Source organism: Pogona vitticeps, chromosome 5 (genome assembly GCF_051106095.1).
Source record: "Pogona vitticeps strain Pit_001003342236 chromosome 5, PviZW2.1, whole genome shotgun sequence".
Lineage (NCBI taxonomy): Eukaryota > Metazoa > Chordata > Lepidosauria > Squamata > Agamidae > Pogona > Pogona vitticeps.
Genome location: NC_135787.1, coordinates 105,562,852 through 105,584,876, shown reverse-complemented (window position 1 = coordinate 105,584,876; position 22,025 = coordinate 105,562,852). Strand labels below are relative to the sequence as shown.

Below are 22,025 nucleotides of genomic sequence, written 5' to 3'. Positions count from 1 at the left end.
AATAATTAAAATTCAATACAGTAAAAGATAAAATAATTAAAATACAATTAAAATACAATTAAAATTGCCATCAGACCCACAGCTAATATTATTTCAATTAAAAGCCTTCTGGAACAGGAAGGTTTTGACCTGGCGCCGAAATGTCATCAGCGTTGGCACCAGACGAATCTCAGTCGGGAGGGCATTCCATAGTCTGGGGGCAGCTGCCGAAAAGGCCCTTTGTCTACAAGCCATCCCTCTTACCTCCTTAAGGGACGGCTCTTTCAAAAGGGCCCCCTGGCTAGATCTTAACTGCCAGGTAGGTTCATATGGAAGGAGGCAGTCCTTCAGGTATCCAGGGCCCAAGCCGTTTAGGGCTTTATATGTCAAAACAAGCACTTTGAATTGGGCCCGGGCAGCAACTGGTAGCCAATGTAACTTATACAGAATTGGCTTGATAGGTTCCCTGGCGGCTGCACCACTCACCAGCCGCGCAGCTCAATTCTGGACCAGTTGCAGTCGCTGGACAGTCTTCAAAGGCAGCCCCACGTAAAGCGCATTGCAGTAATCTATGCGTGATGTTACCAGTGCATGTGTGACTGTCATGAGACTCCGCTCGTCCAGGTAGGGCCGTAGCTGGTATAATTTCCGCAGCTGAAGGAAGGTGCCCCTGGCCACCGAGTCCACCTGGGCTTCCAGTGTTAGACTGGGGTCCAGGAGCACCCCCAAGCTTCAGACCCTGTCCCTTAGGGGGAGTGTAACCCCATTCAGGGCGGGGAAATGGCCCTTCAGCCTGTCCGGTGAAGCACCCACTAACAGCACTTCCGTCTTGTCTGGATTGAGTTTCAATTTATTAACCCTCATCCAGTCCATTATCAGGTCTAGACATGAGTTCAGCACAGAAACCGCCTCACCTGGATTGGTGGAAAATGAGAGGTAGAGCTGAGTATCGTCAGCATATTGCTGACTCCTCAGCCCAAACCTCCTGATGACCTCTCCCAGCGGTTTCATGTAGATGTTGAACAGCATGGGGGACAGTATTGAGCCCTGAGGAACCCCATGACATAACTGCCATGGGACAGAGCAACTGTCCCCCAGCACCACCCTCTGGACACGGTCAGCCAGGAAGGAGCGGAACCACCGTCAAACGGTGCCCCCAACTCCCAACCCAGCCAGCCTATCCAGAAGAACACCATGGTCGATGGTGTCAAAAGCCGCTGAGAGGTCCAGGAGTATCAACAGGGTCACACTCCCCCTGTCTCTCTCCCGGCAAAGGTCATCGTACAGGGCGACTAAGGCAGTCTCTGTACCAAAACCCGGCCTGAAACCCGATTGAAATGGATCCAGAAAATCCGTTTCATCCAGCAGCGCCTGGAGTTGCCCGGCCACAACCCGCTCCAACACCTTGCCCAAATAAGGGAGGTTCGCCACTGGTCGATAGTTGACCACCAGCCTTGGGTCCAGGTTAGGCTTTTAACGGAGTGGTCCAATTACCGCCACTTTCAAGGTGGTAGGGACCACTCCCTCTCTCAGAGAGGCGTTCACGGCCTCCTGGACCCGGGTGCGAACCCCCCTGGCTGATCTTCCAATTAGCCAGGATGGGCAAGGGTCGAGCGGAGTGGTGGTAGAACAGACAGATCCAAGCACCCTGTCCACATCATCAGGTCTCAACAATTGAAACTGATCCATTAATACTGGACCTAAGCACTGCGCACTGGACACATCCTCTGATTCTGCAGTAACTGTGGAGTCCAACCCACTGTGAATCTGAGCGATTTTTCCCTCAAAATGTATGGCAAACTCATCACAGCGAGCTGATGAGCAGTCTGGGACCTCCACCAGATTTCCCGGTTGAAGAAGATCCCGGACCACCCGAAACAGATCTGCTGGACGACATTCTGAGGAAGCAATACGGCTGGAGAAATATTGCCATTTCGCCAGCCGTATTGCCACAAAATAGGCCCGATAATGGGCTCTAAGTTGTGTTCGATCGGACTCCCAGCGGGATTTCCTCCACCTGCGCTCCAGCCGTCTCCCCTCTCGCTTCATCGCCCGCAGTTCAGAAGTATACCAAGGAGCTGTCTGGGCTCGGCGAGCAGGGAGAGGGCACTTAGGCGCAATCGTGTCAACCGCCCGGGGCATCTCCCTATTCCATAGGGTGACCTGAGCTTCGACCATATCAGACGGATAATCCCCCAGAGCATTCAGGAATCCATCTGGATCCATTCGTCTCCGAGGGCGGATCATCTTAATAGATCCCCACCCTTGCAGAGGGAAGAAGAAGCTAATAGACTGAACTTGACCAGGAAGTGGTCTGACCATGACAATAGGGTCACGACCAGCCCCTCCACATCCAAACCACCATCTTCCAGTCCCGTTGAGAAAACCAGGCCCAAGGTGTGGCCCTTCTCATGCGTCGGGCCGATGACACATTGAGACAGCCCCATGGTTGTCATGGTGGCCATGAAGTCCTGAGCCGCCCCAGTCAAGGCAGCCTCGGCATGGATGTTGAAGTCCCCCAGCACCAACAGCCTGGGAGTCCTCAACACCAGGTCCGAGACTACCTCTGTCAGCTCAGGCAGGGGGACTGCTGGTACGCAGCAGGGTGGGCGGTACACCAACAGAATCCCTAACCTGTCTCGCGAGCCCAACACACAATACAGGCCCTCGAGACCTCCTCTCAAAGGGACAGGAAGCCTGGTCAAGGAGATAGAACTCCTATAGACCATAGCAACTCCCCCTCCTCGACCCTCCGAGCAACCTTGGTGCTGGACTGAGTACCCAGGCGGACACAGCTGGGAGAGGGGAACACCACCCTCCTCTCCCACCCAGGTCTCAGTAATGCACGCCAGGTCAGCCCCCTCATCCAGAATTACATCATGGATGAGGGCAGTTTTATTTTGTACTGACCTGGCATTCATCAACAGCACCGTATGGCCCGAGGGTTTGCTGATATGGTCGCCTGATACCATCTGGTTGGGGGCAGGACTAGAAGAGGGGATAGATGTAAGATATCTAACCTCTCTTCTCCTACGCGGGCATGTCCTACCCCCACCGCCATTCCTTCCCCTACCCAGCACCACCTCAATGGCTGCCCCCTCCAACGCCCTCCCCCCTTCCTGTTCCATTAGATCCGCTGTGGGTCTCTTCTTAATTGATGACAATTAATAACAATTTAAAACATTTAAAACATATATAAAATAAAACCTTTCTAAAGCCCCTTCTCTCCCAGCCATGTAGCTCATGTTGAGAGGGGGGTGAGGCAGCCGGGAGCAGCAGGGCCTAATCCTGCAGGCACAGGGGAAGGCTGAGCCAGCTCCCTTGAGAAAGAGCTGGCATCCAACAGGGGCCCAACCACAGTTCCACTGCCTTTCACCCAGTGGGCTGTGGCCAGCAGATGGTCTCTGGTTCCGTCTGTATGCAGGCACGCTCGTCCGGTCCCAAGGGCAGCTCCGGCTAAAGGCTTTCTCTCCCTATTTAGTTTGGCTTTATTTCTAACATTTAAATGTATCATTATGGGTTGCATTAATAGTGTACTGTATTATTTCAGAAATTCTAGTAAATATAACCTTATTTTAAGTACAGTGGTGCCTCGCTTAACGATTTTAATTGGTTCCAAAAAAAACATCGCTATGTGAAAACATTGTTAAGCGAAACACCATTTCCCATTGCAAGGTTGACTTTTGTGGACTGAAAACCGGATAATCCTTTCCAATTGGAACGGATTACCATCCTTAAGCGAAAATCCCCATAGGAAAAAACGTTAAGCAAAACCCATTGAAATGCATTGAAGCCTATTTCAATGGGGGGAAAAGTTCACAAAAAAATTCAAAAAGACTCAGAACAAAGCCAAATTAAGTTAACGAAGGTTTTATTAGGCACACGAATGATTCCAAGCATTTTAAACATTTTTAAACATTTTAGAATATTTTAAAAATAGCAAAAACGGGACTGTAAAAAAAACATTAAGCGAAACAAGGGGACCTAAAACTGTCATCGTTAAGTGAAGCATGGTCCCGAAATCGTTAAGCGAAAATCGCCCATAGGGAAAATCGTTAAGTGAAGCATAAGATCGCTCCAAAAAAGCCATCGTTAAGTGAATATTCCGTTGTACGAAGCAACCGTTAAGCGAGGCACCACTGTATATGAAATAACTGTATTGATGAAAGGGAATAGATGGCTGTGGAGCCAAAGGACAAAGACCCCCAGAGGTGAAGGCTCTTTCTCTTGAAATGTAACAGTTTTGGTTCTACATGGTCTAACATTTATGACATACTGTCAAATCTCCCATATTCTGATCTTCTCAGCATAGTGTCACTATTATTATTTAAGAAGTTTAGTCCACAAAAGTCAACCTTGCAAGAGCCTAACTGGTCTATGTTTTACATTTCACTGAGCATTAACAATAATAATGTTATTCACTGAATTTAACAGGTCTAAACAGTTTGCTACCAGTTCACCGAGTGTGTTGCACACTTTCAGCCACATATCCTACTTCCTGCATTTTTAGCTCCTGCTACCATTCAGGGGCACAAAGAATAGTTCAATTGTTAATATTCTGTTCCTCTTTACCACAAATAGTGCCAACATTCTGTTCCTGTAAAGTTTGTGCCCATTTTCTCCCTGTTTTACCTCTGACAAAGATGGTGTGGTGCCTCTTTAAATGTGTAGTGTGCATAAGCATGCATGAGGGTTCTTTAGGAATTGATCCATCAGTCTCCTTTCAGCCCACATGGGTTCCACATAAGTTCAGGCACAAATCTATTCCATCCTGTTTCCATGTTAGTCTGTGAAAAAATAGACATAAAGTACTGTGATGTTCGCCCTTGTGACCCCTACTTGTTTTTCCCCCTCACAAAGGCTCATGTCACTTTCTCTCTATTGAAAAGGAGATCCTCCTTCTATGTCATCTGGATGTCTTATGTGTAAAAACAGATCATAGCCACTTGTCATCAAGTGTGAGCCAGAGACTCAGTTATACTACACATTCATTCATTCATTCATTCATTCATTCATTCATTCATTCATTCATTCATTCATTCATTCATTCAGTTAAATACATAAATTTACTACACCTTTTTCCTCAAAAGGACCCAAAGCAGTTTACAACAATTAAAAGCCAATATTTAAAAGCTAAAAACAGTGAGTATATAAGTATTTTAAAAGAATTAAACAAGTATTATATTTTAAATGGTCAATAAAATCAATATTAAAAACATGCTTAAAAACAACAGAGCACAACAATCCATTTTTAAAAAAACCTTCTCAGGCTACCAGCTACTAAGGAAAACCTTGCCTGAAGAGAAAGATCTTTGCCTGCTTACAGAAAGCCAGCAAAGATGGTCCCAGCTTAGCTTCCTGTGGTTGGGAGTTCCAGAGTTTGATTTATCTTTAACAACCATGGCTCCATTCTAGGGAATCTAAAACTTGGTACTGTACTTTCATGAGATATTTGTTTCTCTGCCAGAGAGCTCTAGTGCTCACCAAAAAGAATTCTAAGTAACTCACCCACCTACAAACCCAGGATTCCATAGGAAAATGCCGTGGCAGTTACCGTAAGTGAAATCTGGCGTCTATAACTCAGAGGCAGAAATACACTCTAAGAGAAACACAGAGAAAGAGAGGAAAGTTAGACTATTCAGTACTTGGAAAATGGGGCTGTCTTTCTTGAGATCTAAGTGGACTTTTGCTGTCCCACATGTGTTCCCTACTTATGCTCAATGTGCAGACTTGCAAATAAATACAAATTGGATAAAACTTCTGTGAGCCAAAATTACCTCTTTGGGTGGTGGGGGGGACGAATGCTCCTCTTTTAAAGCCAAGCACAGGCATTGTTGAATTTGAGGAAACATTGCTAGCAAGATACCCAGTACTAAATGCATCACAGGCAGTTATCTCATTCTTCTTTCACTAAATAACAGCCTGTTTGGAGGCCCTCTGCCAATCAATTTCAGATGGCTAATTCTCCCCCCCTCCTGTGCCATAACCTAGGCAAAGATCCATCTCCAAGTGATCCTTTTGGGACACATCAGCACTGGAACATGTGGGGGAAAGTTCAAGCCCCTCTGCAAGTATGCTATGGTCCCACTCTGGACAGCCCACCCTTCCCTGGATGCAGTTCAGTTTTTAAAATAATTCACTTTACTAGAGCAAAAACAGCGAATAGTCTTGTGGCATCATATGTACTTTTCATCCACCAATAACTGTTAAATCATCCTCGGTGAGTACTACAAAGATCATCACCATGCTGGCACCGTTTGCACTTCTGTTACACATCACATGCTTTCCCTCTCACTTGTGTATAAATATCTGCCTTCTGAGGCTTATTCTGTGCATCTGACTCAGTGGGGGCTCATAATTCCTATGACATGGGGCCAGTGAATCCACTCTAGATTTTCACCTGAACTTTACAAGCACTTTCGAAGGTGCTGAGCCTTGTCCTACTGAATAGATTCGATACTTTAAGTTACTTTAAGTAACTCCTTTGAAGTCTAGACTAAAATCCAGAGTGAATTCACCAACCTTCATTGAGTGTACTGTGCACGCACACACACACACACACACACACACACACACACACACACACACACACACACACACAGAGAGAGAGGGGGGGGATTACAAATACAGGTTTTAGGTGCCACAAGCCTCTTCATTGTTTTTCTAGAACACTAATATCTAATACTACTAAGTAAAACCAGAAAATTCACACAACTATAGGTTAATCAGATGTATTTAAGAGTGTGAGCAATTCCAACACAGTACATAAGACTACTTTGTCTATCCCATGGCCCTGAAAGAGAGTCACAGACTCAACATATATTGCAGTGGACATAATGTATTCCAGTTCTAATGCAACTTTTAAAGATTTTCTTTCTTGTCCCAACCACAGGCTTGTGGGCAGAAATTTAGAACTCAAGTGGTTTGAGTATAATCAAGGTTATAATCAAGCACAGTTAAACAAGAAGCATTAGCGTGTACATTATTAAACAGGTTCCACATCTTTTGCCAGGAAGTAAATTCAAGCACAGGCACGGCAAGCACTGCCCAGTGCGCCCCAAGTTTGGGAGGGGAGTGGAGAGAGACACTTGAGATGGCTGGCTTTCCATGAGTCAGAGTACCTGGCTATGGAGCCAGGGGTGGAGTGTTCAATTCCTCACTATGCATCATAAGAGAAAAGCCAGCCTGTGTGGTATTGAGCAAGTTACACAGTTCCAAAGCAGTCCCAGAAGAAGGGGATAGAAAACAACAATTGAATACACCTAGAAAATCTTGAGAAGCATTGTTATACATCAGAATGGACTTGATAGCACATACTTATACCCAGTTACAGGTCTAACTGGCCACCGTATTAAACAGAATACTGGATGAGATGGGCCTTGGGAATTTCCTATTCTTTTCTTTCACATGTACGTAAGTCTCCCCACCCCTGTATACTCCCTGCTTTTTTTGTAACCATACCCTGCTAACACTCTCCATTCTAGCAGGTTTCAAGCAGGCCTGTCTGGTTTGTGTACTCTTTCTAACAGAAACGTGCCCAGTTCCTCCATCTAGGCACAGAACCTTCCAGCACTAGCCTATAAAAATATTGTTCCCTTCTCTCCAGGGGCCCTTTTTAAGTGTACTTTTCCCTTTGACTCACCAGTCTCTTTAAATAGCTCACATTTCATTCTGCATGCTTACTGCCAAGTCTTTGCCTATCCCTGTTTAGACAACTTGAAATAGCTATTCACCACCACCACCTATGGGACAAGTGGTCATGATCCTCATGTTCCACAGCCCCTAACAGGTTCCCTCAAACATGCCACTTTAATTCCTGTTTCATTAGGATGTTTTTGAGGATAAGCACTTGTGTTGTGGGTCTGAGAAATCCCAAATCTTTTGTAAAAGTGAAGCTTGTCTGAAATCTTTGTGGTGCCCCACAAATCCTTCCTCCTGGCATCCCCCCATTTCACTGGTGACTTGAATCTACTTGGCTCTGCACACATAAGAAATGACTCTGGAGGTCCTGGACATGACTGATTTATTTACTGGTTCTCCCCTCTTTCAGGCTTTCATGACTGTACTTTAAGTGATGCCAGTGCACAACATTTGATGAAGTCGCTACCAAGCTACAGGCTTTGGGTAACATGAGTGAGCTTCCCCCCCCCCCCGGATAGCACGAGACTTACAGGGTCAAACGTGATTGATTTGAAGAAGCGGGAGAATGCCGTGTGATATAAAAGGGATGTTCTCCTTTGTAACTGTCCTCTTCTTTCGAAGGCTCCAGTGGAGAAAGAGGGCTCCATCGCTCGCTGGTTTTCTTGCTGCATCATTGCTCTGGAGGATGGGAGGGCAGCAACGGCTCCCTCCCACGGTTAAGAAATTGCTCATGCTTGCTGTTTTGTTAGTTACATTTAAGGTTTTAATTTAAATTTGATCTTATTATTATTAAACTTGGGAGAGGGTAACAAGGGGTTTGTGGGTGGCGGTGGCAGTGCATCAGCGCACTTCAGTGTGCATGCTCAGGCACGTCAAGTGTTTGGGTTGGGGCTGATCGGGAAAGCCACCTTTTCTTCTCCAGCTACCCTTCTTTGCTTCCAATTTTTCCAGCTCCCTTTGAGGCTGTAGCATGGTTTGGCTGAGCCGGTTGCTGAACTCCCTCTCTTTTAAAAGCCGTGTTCAAGCAGCCCTACCCCCAACTCCTACTTTACTTAATTTCCCATCCAGGCATCGAGTTGCAGTGAGGTGCAACAGGACTCATAGGGACGTGGGGCTTGGTGGTTAGCCTGTTCTGGGGGTGAAGTGTTTACTATATTTAGATAATTAAGAGTAATAAATAAATACTGTACTGATTTACATAGACATTCCCTTGCCATAATACTGATAATTATAGGGTTTGATTAGAATTAATTAAATAGAGTGGTGGAATGTCTAAGTGAATTTATTAGATTTATTAAATTAGCTAATTAATAGACAGTAAGTTGTTGATATTAATTAAGTGAGTATTAATTTTAGGAATGTTAGGAATTAATTGCACAATATAATTATAGTAAGTAGGTTAAAATTATGCTATTGATTACATAATTAAGTAAATTAATGAGTGATTCTTTCTGTAACGGGACATTTCATGAAATTAGTTGGTAATAAATTCAGGGTTGATTGGTTAACTTATAAAGTGAGTACTGCATGGCCACAAGGTAAGTCTTTTGGTAGTTGAGTGTACTGTAAAGTAATTAGTTCTGGAGTAACTAGGAAAGTAATTAGTTACAGAGTAACTTGAAAAGTAGTTAGCAGTAATTGGGAAAGTAATTTTTAAAAAGAAGTTGAAAATAGGGGAATAGTAACAAGCATAGAGGAGAGTGTACTGTTTAATAGTGAGGTAGCTGCTATTACAGTGAAATAGTCTTTTAACGGCAGGAAGTCTTTTACGTAATGGCATCAAGGAAGGGCTCAGGCAACAGGAAGGGGAAACAGCCAGTTAAGAAAAGGCTGGCACCACAGGTGTCCACACCTCAATCTTCCTCTGACAAGGAATCATGGCCTGTTTGGAAAGAGCTCCAGGAAAAAAAATTCAGCCATTGAGGCTGAGAGAATTACTAGACAAACACCTCAACGGGGGGAGGTGCAACCTTGTAGGTCTAGTAGGAATTCTAGAAGCCATCATAAGGCCAAACTTAAGGCTTTAGCTCAGGATCTAATAGAGTGCTTTCATGTTATTGAAGCTGAGTGGCCATCGGGAGAAGCTGACAGGAGCAAGGTGGCGGGTGCAGTATCTATGCCTAAGCCTAGGCGTTCCAAAAGGAGCAGCAGATCTTCCTTGTCTGCAATGACCACTTCAAACATCAAGTGTCAGGAGGGACAGGAGGGTGTCGTAAACATTTCTCGTAACAGTCAACATGCCATTGAGAGCCCCAGCTTGCCATCGACATCCTCAGGTGAGTGGAGCATTCCTCCTGGCACTTACACATCGACACCCACCTGGCCTTGGGCTGGTGGCGGTCCATTTACACCCTCAACACTTGAATAACTCTATTACTGATGTTTAATGTTATATTTTTATATTGTTATTATATGTGTTGTAAGCCACCCAGAGTAGTCAGTTGACTAGATGGGCGGGGTATAAATGCAATAAATAAATAAATTAAATAAATCCACCAATGCACATAACTTGGCGCCACCTGGCACATCTTGGCTATATGCCATGCCACAATTCAGTGGCAGTGGGATGGCATATCCCAATTTAGCACCAGCAAGTCAGGGCACCCTGGCCAGTGTTGGTGGGTGGCCTTATCCTTCTGTAGCCAGTACAGGCTACAATATGGTACTATTATGCGCTCTGCCATATGGAGATTATTCTATGCCATTGGGTGATCACCTTACCATGGTGATTAAGGAAAAAATCTAAAAGGATTAGTATTTAGATTTATTTGACTTATTAAATAGAAACATAGAGAAGAAGGTGTTAGATAAGGAGAACGAAAAAGAGAAAGAGGAGGAGGAGGAGAAAGAAGCCAGAAAGGAACTGGGCGAACTAGCCTCTGGGCTTTTTAATCTATGTGGGGGTCATAGCAAAAGCCCAACCATGGAGGGCTCAATCTCTATTTCAGTAGTTGGATACCATATACAGGGTGTATATGGATTTTTCCAGCATTGCATTGCTTAACTACGATCAAGCCTTTAGAATGTGTAGTGCAATCCACCCCAATATGCATTGGGATGAACCACAGCCTGGATTGTGGCTGCAACATATGACGCCGGCTAGACCAAACACAGGGGAGCGTTTTGATAGTGGACACTTAAATTAAAAAGCTCCTGGTCTAAATCCCCGCTTTACAGCAAGGCAGGCAGTTCAATCCCGCATGGATTGTTGGGAGTACAACTCAAAGGGATTTTGCACCAAAAGGCCATGTTACTTTAAACATAAATGCAGCTCATGAGGCGGTCACCACCCCAACACCACATGTTTAGAGCCGGTGCACAGAAGCAAAACAAAGGTACTGGAGGATGCAAAAAGCCTCACAGTGGAGGGAGCGCATCTGGTAAAGGGGCCCAGCCCAATTAGTGTAGAGGTCTTAAAAGCCTGGTTAGAGAATTATCCAAATAAGATAGATGCTGAACATTTGTTGGATGGTTTTAAATATTGTTTCTGTATTCCATCATTGGAAGAGCACAGCACACACTTTGCACAAAACCTCTATTCAGTGGTAGGAATGGAAGATTTATTTATTTATTTATTTATTTATTTATTTATTTATTTATTTATTTATTATTTATTTATTTATTTATTTATTTATTTATTTATTTATTTACTTACTTACTTACTTACTTACTTATTTACTTATTTATTTATTTATTTATTTATTTACTTATTTATTTATTTATCTATTTACTTATCTATCTATCTATCTATTTATTTATTTATTTATTTATTTATTTATTTATTTATTTATTTATTTATTTATTTATTTATTTATTTATTTATTTATTTATACCCCACCCATCTAGTCAATCGACTACTCTGGGCAGCTTCCAATATATATAATAACAATTTAAAATATAACAAAATTTTAAACATCAATAAACAAGTTGTTCAAGATGGAAAAATAAGGAAGAAAGAGGAAGAAGAAAGGGGGGAAATCAAGTGTTGACTGGAGGGAAGGCCTGCCTAAACATCCAAGTTTTCAGTTGGTTTTTAAAAATGCCCAGCAAAGGGGCCATGCGAATCTCAGGAGGAAGGTTATTCCAGAGACGAAGAGCTACCTCCGAGAAGGCCCGGTTTCTTGTTTTTTTCCTTTCAGGCCTCCCTCGGTGTCAGGCTCCTCAACCTCTCCTCCTGACTCGATCAGGTGATACAGGTAGATTTTGGTGGGAGTAGGTGTTCCACCAAGTATCAAGACCCTAAACCATTTAGGCCTTTATACGTAAGCATTAAAACTTTGAAATCAACGTGGAACCGAATAGGCAACCAGTACAAAGCCGCCAGAGTGGGAGAGATATGATAATATTTTCTCACTCCACTAAGGAGTCTGGCCGCCACATTTTGCACCATTTGGAGTTTCTGCATCAGCCTCAAAGGTAGCCCCACATAGAGCGCATTACAGTGGTCTAATCTCGAGATTACAAGCACATGTACCAAGGTAGTGAGCACCCCAACATCAAGATAGGGACGCACTGGGCTATCCGCTGAAGATGAAAAAAGGCAGTACAGACCACCGACACTACCTGAGTTTCCATGGTGAGCACCAAGTCCAGATGGATCCTCAAGCTGTAAACCTCACTCTTTGCGGTAAGAGTCACACACACACACCCCAAATGAGAGAGAGTTTCCCAGACTGCTGATGATGGGGCCACCCACCCTCAGGACCTCCGTCTTTTCTGGGTTCAGATGTGGTTCAGAAAAAAATAGACAACAAGGTGGCCAAAGGAAGGGTCCTCGGCCCCTTCCCAATGCCACCTATTGGGAATTTGAGGGTTTCACCATTGGGCATTGTACCCAAAAAGGCACAGGGAGAGTTTAGGCTCATTCACCACCTATTGTTTCTAGAGGGGGCATCAGTCAATGATGCTATCCCTCCAAAGTTGTGTTTAGTAAGACACACTTTGTTAGACGAGGCAGTGCGTATAGTCAGGAAATGTGGAGTCGTGGTGGAAATGGCAAAATGCGACATAAAATCAGCATTTCATCTTTTGCCCATTCACCCTAATGACTTTAACTTGTTAGGATTCCAGTTTCAGGGCTCCTTTTACATTGATAGGGCCTTACCAATGGGTTGTTTGATTTCATGTGCTGATTTTGATAAGTTCAGCACATTTATTGAATGGAAACTCAGGAGTTTGATGGGCTGTAAGTCTACAGACCATTATCTTGATGACTACCTTTTCTGTGGGAAACAAATCACAGGAAGGTGTAGTTTCATACTAAAACAATTTCAGGCCTTGGAAGAGCAGTTGGGTCTACCACTAGCTGAAGAAAAAAATAAAGGGTCTACAACACTCACCTTTTTGGGTATTAAATTGGACACCATACAGTAGGCATCAAGATTGCCTGACAATAAGTTAGAGGATCTTAGGACTAGGATAGCAACGCTATTGCAAAAGAGTAAGGTGACCCTGGGGGATCTTCAGCAAATAGTAGGACATTTAAATTTTGCATATAGCTTTGTAGCTCTGGGGTAGCCATTCCTCAGACATCTATGCGCAGGACCAGGGTCACCTGAAGAATGAGGTAAGACCTATTAGTATGAAGTAAGTTACTGGAGGGATTTAATGGTATTTCATTTTGGAGAGTTGAGATCAGACTAAAAGCTGATTTCCAGGTGCATTCAGATGTGGCTGGATCTTTGGGATTCGGTATTTACTTTAGACCTGTTCAGGGAGCTAGACTCTGGAGCCAATGGAAAATTGGTTTGAGGATGCATCAAGAGCAATAGGTTTGGCCCTGGCACCAAGGACCAGGAAGGGTTATGCATCCATGAATATGGAGTTTCAGGAATTTAAGAAAATGTTTAACCTCAAGCCAGAGTGGCTGGCTCCAGTTGATCATTTACAGCAATTCATTATGCACTTGAATCAAAGCGGACTTGCACCAAGAACCATTCAGGGTTAGCTGTCCCCATTGGCTTATTATGCAAAGATCAATGGTTTCAGGGATCATACAGGTGACTACCACATTAGGAAAATGTTAGATGGGTGGTCCAAGGAAAAAGGAAGAAGTCAGGATAATAGGGTTCCTATTTCACCACAGCTGTTGGAGTGCATCCGTAATCAGTGGGCTCTTTTAAGTATCACTTCATATGAAATGGCTCTTTTTGAGGCAGCATCTTTGCTGACCTTCTTTGGGGCTTTTAGAATTAGCGAGGTGGTTGCGTTAGGAAAGGAAGTCCAGACTAGCCCTGCAATGGCAGGATGTTAAAATGGAGGATGGAAAGGTTCACATACTCATTAGGCGATCCAAGGCTGATCAGTGGGGCAAGGGTGCTCATAAAACGTTAGGGCAATGCAGCATAAGCAACATCTGCCCCATTAGAGCTACGCAGGCATATCTGAAGGTGAGAGGGCAAGGCCCAGGATATTTTTTCCATCATACTGATGGGTCACCTATGACGAGGTATCAGTTCTGGAAATTAGCAGACCTTGCATTAAATAGGGTAGGTGAACTAGTATGAGATTTGGCACTCATTCTTTTAGAATAGGAGCAGCTTCCATGGCAGTCGCTATAGGATACAGTTCAGAAGAGATCAAGAGATTAGGCTGGTGGTCATCGGCTAGTTTTCGGAAATATGTGAGAGCATTGCCTAACGTATAAGCAGTGGCCTGGTCTTATGTCTCCATAGATCCCATTAGGTCGGTGAGGCGACAGCATATTATGATTATCGAAGATAGCTATGTCCACTGGGCAGGGCTTTATGCCGCTGCGTCCCCATGGGGGAGTGATCTGGGCCTCAGGGCTGGTGCACAAGTCACATGGAGTGGAATCTGAGGCATGCAATGGATCCAACTGTGCAGGTTGGTGGCCTTTGGACAGGCGCCACCAGATATACTGGTTGTGCATCTCTGCCGTAACGATTTAGCCTGGCATCCCAGTAAGGTGCTGGTTTTGGACATTGTTTGGGACCTGAAGTGGTTGAAGACCAGGTACCCTCTGATGAGAATTACGTGGTCCACGACTGTGCCACATTTGGAGTGGAGAGACACCCGGTTTTCCTCAATGTTAACATGGCCTGGAGGAGCGCTAACCGTGAGGTCTGCAGAGCAATCTGCAGTGGCCTTGGATCGGTGATTGGTCACCAAAGAATCCGGATGGATATGCCTGAGGTTTTTGTTGTGTTTTTTTTGTTTTTGGAATGATGGAGTCCATCTGTCCGATTTGGGTTTGGATGTCTGGGTTTGGACCCCAGGGGGGTCTGCATGTTGAGCTCGAGTGGCTCGATGGCAGGCATGGGACATAGCATCACTAGTCCCTATGCTGTGGCGGGTAGTGTGGAAAAACACGTATTTCTCGGTGAGTCCCACTTTAAGATCAGGTAAGCTAACAGCGCATCAGACTTCCCAGGGCTGCAGACCGTGCGATTACAGCACCTGGGTGGGAATGATGCGCTGGACTAACAGTCATCAATTAAAGATGGCTCAAGGTCTTGGGGTGTTTATTAGCGGCCAGCCAGGTCCCTGCTGTCATTAAGACCGCGAGAACCTGGGGCCAGGGACTCACCCATATGATTACTGATTTATCTGTTTCCGCACTACAGCAGGGCCCCCTTTGCCAATTGATTGGCAACAAATTTTTCTTCGGAATGATTATCAATAAAGTGTGGCCCATGATTTAATCCATATCTATTGTCTCACATCTTTATTCTGGGGTTGGGGGGCAATTATATATGGATCCATTACACGTACATTTTGACTTTTATCACATGAGCCGATCATGACAGTTCCTCTTCTACAAAACCTGTTTCAGATTTTAAAACTTTATTTTTTCAGATGATGAGATCAGTTTGTGAGCTTCTGGCAGTGTTGTGGAAAGAAGAAAGGCTTTACCAGCTTCTCTTTATGCGGTTGCTGAACTGCTTTCCTATTAATTCATCTGACTCCTTTTCCTTTCATGGCTGTCACGAGAGCTGTGAATAGGGAACACTGCTAGTGTCCCCTCTTGCTTGCGGAACTAGCACCTGACTTGCAAAACTGCTGCTCACCAAAGACAGATCTGCTTTTAACAACCAATTCCCCAATATTAGTAGCAACACAGAAGCTGGGGAGTAGTTTTTTAGTAGGAAAGTTTTGGAGATAAGAAGAATCTACAGGGAAATTTGAGTTTAAGTTCTATAGTATTCAGCTAGGGGAAGAATGCAAAGCCTATTTCTCTGTGTCTGGCTGCCTGTTTGTGAAGTTCCATACAGGCAAGGAATCTCAGAGCCTGAGGTATAAGCTAAAGGGTGAGGGGCAATGTGAAAAGAAGTTGTTTGAAAATCATACTTTGGGCTTGAGTCATTCCCACAACATCTCAAAACACACCATCAGGGAAATGTATAATTTGAGATGGGCCAAAGCTTATTTTTGAGTATAGAGAGAAATGAAGTTTATTTAGACTTCTCGGGCAGTCCTTTATTGAATAAGGAGTTGGTAAGTATGGTTGCTTCCAGGCATGGATAATTTGGTACAAAGCGTAGAAAAGTAACTTTTCTGGACTGCAACAACCTAAATCCTCTAGCCCAGTGGTCCCCAACCTTGGGCCTCCAGATGTTCTTGAACTTCAACTCCCAGAAATCCTGACCAGCAGAGGTGGTGGTGAAGGCTTCTGGGAGGTGTAGTCCAAGAACATCTGGAGGCCCAAGGTTGGGGACCACTGCTCTAGACTGTATGTCCATGATGGCTAGAGGAATCAAGGGTTCAAAAAGATTATCTTGTCCAGGTCTAATTAAGCAGCAACCACATGTAGCTTAAGCAACATGTGGCATATCAAGCCTGCTTGCACATTTCTGGGACCAAAATGACATTCTGTAGCTAGATATTGATGCCTTCTTTCCCCAAGACCAAAATTGTTTGGGTGCAGGAGATGGAAAACTCCTTGGCACCATGATGGAAGTTAACAGGCTAAGCCTTTTTTCCATGTTGGCAATCATGATTGGGACTTCTCCAAAAAAGAAGAGTTCAAGTGCATAGAACTGTTTTCAAAAGAAAGAAATCTGTGCAGGTCACACCCTATTTACAGCCACCTGCATCATGGATATCCTATACCTGGAGAGGTTGCATGGTTGTTCCACTATTTGTAGAAAAGTTAGATTTTCTGAGATCAAGGTAAGTCCAGAAGCAAATGGGAAAATAATATGATGTCTTGCATGTTTCCCTGATACAGCAAATGAACAAAGCATGAGTATTCCACAGTAAATTCTCCCAAGTGCAGAAATGATCTGAGAACCTACTTCAGCTTCATAGTTATTCACTGTTTTTGCCCTTCTCCAGACCCTGAAGTACAGCTGAGAAAAACTTGACCTTACATGTACTAATAAACTACTGTTGCTATCACGCATCTCCTAGATCGGGGGAGGGGGTTGAGCAGTAACTAGAATTTTATCAGGATTCCCCATTTTCCACAGGTTATTTAGTTTCATCAGAAATGATTGTTGAAAATCTTCAGTTTTGTCTATTCTATTAATTTGGCTTAGAAGAGTGATTAACAGAGGAAACAGGGTGGATTAGGAAATTCTCTTGGTTTCTGAAGAAAGGGAAAAAAAACAAGTGGATAGACTCCACAAGCGCCTATTTCCTAACTTCTTTCACAATGTTTCGAATGTGGTTTCATTTTCTCAGGCTAAATCCAAATCCCTGACTCTTGCATCACCCACCATTTCCTCTACCCTTTGCTATGCCAGTAAAAAATTAACATGGTTGATTCATTTCCCTTTGGAAAAATTGCTTCAAGACTCAATATCATGTTAATTTTCTTTATAATTAGCAGATTAACCTAACACAACAAAAAGCGTTTAAAATCAAAGAGCAGCAAACTGTACATCAAAGTCCCAATGCATCAAAAGGAATTTTATTCTGAGGAAGCGTACTTACAGAACAATCCTATGTACAGTACATTTACTCAGAAGAACATTCTGTCCTCAGAGAGATTTCCTCTTAGCTAAGGCCACAGTTGCAGGAGCCAATTATTGCCTTTCTATCCCCTTTTGAGTTTGTATCATAAATGAGCAGTCACACACAGCATGGCCATTAGCGAATCATTTGCCAAGTGATCTTAGGCACACCTTAGTGAGACTTATTTCTGAGCAGTCCAGTAAAAGCCTGGAATCCAGCACTGATTTCCAAAAAGTACGTCCTTTTATGTGCAGTGAGGGACTATGAGATGTGTATTCTTCAAAGCCCCCACACTCTTCTGAAAGCTTTGAACTGGCCTTCAGGCATAATTCTTCTCTAAGCCTTACAGCTAGCCTTCTGAAATTTTGCAGGGTTCTTTTTGCCTGTATCTGCTCCCGTGATATATTTCATGTGCATTTTTATGCAAATTTCCCAAAACAACTATATGGACAAGAAATGATAAGTCACACTTGCTCAGTCTTTTTCTCAGTGCTTTCCGCCAGGGGATGTAGAACTCTAGGGTGATAAGCAGAAACCTAAAACAGAGGGCTTTTAGAGTTTCAAGACAACTGAACAGATACATAGAGAAGACAAGGCAGTCCAAGATCAAGGCCCACATAGGTTATTTAGACCACTGGTTCTTAACCTTTGTTACTCAGATGTTTTTGGACTGCAACTCCCAGAAGTCTTCACCATCAGCTCTGCTGGCTGGGGTTTCTGGAAGATGCACTTCAAAAACACCTGAGTAACAAAGGTTAAGAACCACTGATTTAGACTATAGTAATACAAGTGGATTCAACTGGAAGATATAGACAACAGCAATTGGTTGTTATTTGCAGGAGTTCTAGCCAAATGAGAAATAAGGAGGCATAAACAAGGTATCTGGGATCCAGAGCTGGTACTGTATATTGTTCCAGCAGCTTGTCTAGTTAATAGTTGAGGCTTTTAAGCCAAAATCACCAGAACTCCTCCTAAGAGCTCCTGTGCCAGTTCTAATGTGATCCAAAGAAAAAATTGTTGGTAAATTATTGGAATACATACCTTAATGTGGTAAAGGATTTTGACTGTGTCAAGGAGGCTAAGAGCAATGCCATCAGGAGGTTAGATTTCATTACAGCACTTTCCAGCACCGCAGTTCTAAGCAAAAAGTTCAGAAGTGTAAAGTTGCGTGTCTGAAGACCAAGATAATCTATACCATGATTAGTGTGTACAGCTGTGAAAATGAGACACTGAAGAAAGCTGGCAAGGAAGGGGATATCACTCAAAATGTGGTGTGAAATGGGATGGAACAAACATGTGCTTCAAAACTTTGCAAGTTATGCAAAGGGCGGGGGGGGGGGAGAGAAAGAGAAAGAGACCTGCCCACCCTGGCTGGTATTAATAGCTCCAAAGATTACTCACTTACCCATGCTCTTGAGACTGAAGGAACATCAAGAGATTCTAGTCCTGCCTGCTGAAAAATTTACAGGATGCTGAAAGTTTCTGTCATGCAGTCATTTTTTTTCTGCTTCAAGAAAATTCTATCAAGCCCTTGTATCTTGCAAAAGTGGAGTTTTGAACTGCTTGCACAAAAGTGGAGTTTTTTAAAAAAACACAAAACTGTAGGTGCTACTGATCAAAAAACATTACAAATGGTGCAAAATACATATCTCCATGTTTGAACTGAGTTTTAATTTAAAGATGAATTGCATGCATTATGTTGTGTTGTATCTGTTACACAATGAAGAAAACTTATTTTTGTGCTCCCCTGTTTATCTGTTTCCTGCAAGCTTACATGTGTCGCACAATACTTAACCTATGTGCTGATTCACACACTCCAAACAAGAATATAAATAAGTCATTAACACTGAGAAGTAGTATTATAGGATTACTAACTGATGTCTATGAAGGAGTCTACAGTTTGGACAAGGAAGGATCAAGGATGACAGAATGATTACCTCTGTGATCAGCAGCCACAAGCATTTTGCAATAAAAATATCTCACCAACAAGTTTTCACACCATGAGTCACAAGCCACGTCAATGGCCCAACATGCCAGTCACATCTTTTGTTGGGATAATGTCAGGTGAATGGCTAGGCCTTTTTGGAGAAGGGTTTTTTTCATTTGTTTGTTTTTTGAGAAAGTCACCTTCCTACATCCTCCTCAGGCTAAAGGAAATATTGGGAGCATTTAGGAGTAGAGAACATGAAAGGCAAAAAGCTCACACAGGGTGACTCTTTTCCCAAAAGGCACAGTGGGGATTTGAACTCCCTACCCCTGGCTCCACAAGGGTCACGAGTTCCCCTGCTCCAACTCAGAGACATAAAACAGCTAAACAATTACCACTCACTTCTTGGATACTGCAATCTAGTAATTATTAGAGATGGGCACGAACTTGAACTAGCAAATTAAAAAAAAACTGATGAACTACGCTGGTTTGTGGTTTGGTTCGTGACCCAGTTACGGGATCCTGTTTTGCCAAAGCAAAACAAAATGCCAAACTTTGCCCCCCTCAGTGTTTCATTTTGCTTTGGCAAAATAGGCCACTGCTTCTGAATACAGTGGTACCTCGACTTACAAACTTAATCGGTTTTGGAACAACGTTTGTACATCGAAAAGTTCGTAAGTCGAAGTACCATTTCCTATTGAAATGTATGGGAACTGAATTAATCCATTGCAGCATTTCAGAAGGCAAAAAAGCAGGGGAAAGGGCTGGAAATTCAAATTTCCAGCCCTTTCTCCCTGCCTTTTTGCATGGAGACATTTACGAACGGCTCCGTTTGCAAAAAAAAAAAATGGCATTGACTTGCGAACGGAGCCTCGACCTCGTTCGTAAGTCGAGGCTCCATTCAGAAGTCGATGCCAATTTTTGCCAACGGAGCCGTTCGTAAATCGAAAAGTTTGTATGTAGGGACGTTCGTAAGTCGAGGGTTGGCTGTATGTGCCCGCAGCCTAACTGATAGGCAGATGCATGCTCAGAGACAGCAGCCGGCTTCTGGAAGAAAAGCCAGCCCAGCTGCCTCCATGGCTGGTGATGGCAGTGGAGGCAGCAGCAGAAGAGGAGTTGCTGGGGGTGACTGCAGGAGTAGATAGGGAGGCAATGGGAAGGGGGGAAGGAAGAGGCAGAGGTAGCCGGGGACAGCAGGCACAGGTAGATCCCCCACCCCCACCTCCAGACATGAACTAGAAAAACAAACCATGAATTGGTTCATTTTTCTGGGGGTTCATGGTGGTTCATGGTTAAGCATGAACCATCATGAACCATCGGTTTTCCAGTTTGTACCCATCTCTAGTAACTACCTTACAAGAGCAAAAGTCTTCTGTGAAGTTCCTAATGGGCGAGACTACCAGGCTCACCCAGTTTGGACAAAGTTGGGCAAGTTACTGTTTTAGACCAGTCCCTAGAATCCCTAGCCATCAGGGTCTCAGTATCAAAGAAGTAATTTTCCAAGCTCTACTTCCTAAAGGAGATTGTTGACACTTTCAGCAGAAATCTGCCAAGGTATTTATGACTGAGACCCAGTATAGTGTGGTGGAATGGCAGAATAGAACTCAGGAGACTTGCATTCAAAGCCCTGAGGAGTAGCAATGGTAAAAACACTCCTTAAAGATGTCATGTAACCTGAAAACCTTATTAGAGTTTCCACAGAGTTCAGTGCATTCCCCAGTACTACAGCAGATTGTTTCAGGTACTTCACCAAATTAAAAATCCCAGGATTGTATAGGACGACATCATGGTGGTTAAAGAAGAATCAAACTGCTATGTGTAGTTTAGAAATACTCTTTGTCTCAGTAGTCTGGATCCATGAAACCTGAACCACAGTGGCTTCAGTCAGAGGTCTGGAACTACTCTTCTTTTCTTCTGTATATTTCCCTACATGGAAGCCACCAGATCCCAGAAATTCAAGTTTTATCTAGAACTAGTTCATATCAGCGTGTGTGCTCCTTTAATTTCTTATTGCTTAATTATACAACACTCCTCTTAACTCACAAGCTCTGCTCAGGCATTAGGGACAAAGCAGGGGTACAAATGTGTGTATGGAGCACAATAGACCCCCACACCCCATTTCTTTCAGCCTTCATCTCAAACTGCAACTTTTTCTGTGTCAAAGATCTGGAAGGGGCTTCTAACCCTGCCCTCACATGACCGGGAGCCATTATAAAGCAAGATCCATGAGGGTACAATGGCTTCTGACTGTGTTCAGGAAAATATGACTACAAGCCTGCTGGTTAACTGAGGAAGTGAAAATGAGGATGTTACAAGGAGGTATAACCAGCATGTGCATTCTCATTCCATTACCCATTTCAATGTATTTGGTTCCGGCATAACCTTTGTATAGGATCTCTGCTGAACTTAAAAGCTGTTACCGTACTACTGAGAAGCACTGTATAAGTGCAGGTTAAAAAAAAGTTTTCACTGACTATCCAGAAATTAGTCTGTGGTGATCCATTCACAAATGGACATCATATATGCACTTCTCAAGTTAAACTTGAGAAAGAAGGGTGGG

At 43.6% G+C, this 22,025-nt stretch overlaps 1 protein-coding gene across 15 annotated transcripts in view; it reads right to left on the bottom strand.

Annotated features, from left to right (window-relative positions):
• Positions 1-22,025, bottom strand: part of A4GALT (alpha 1,4-galactosyltransferase (P1PK blood group)) — a 67,774-nt gene that overhangs the window by 4,050 nt on the left and 41,699 nt on the right. For 5 of the 15 annotated variants that reach the window (XM_078394228.1, XM_078394233.1, XM_073000814.2 and 2 more), the window contains exons 2-3: positions 5,488-5,578; positions 4,612-4,766 (exon numbers count right to left, since the gene is read on the bottom strand). In XM_078394228.1, coding sequence (XP_078250354.1) covers positions 4,612-4,667 — 56 coding nt within the window. In that variant the 5' untranslated portion in view covers positions 4,668-4,766; positions 5,488-5,578. Of the gene's footprint in view, positions 1-4,611; positions 4,767-5,487; positions 5,579-18,579; positions 18,676-22,025 lie in introns of all 15 variants that reach the window. The other 10 variants (XM_073000818.2, XM_078394229.1, XM_073000819.2 and 7 more) reach the window with 3 other exon arrangements.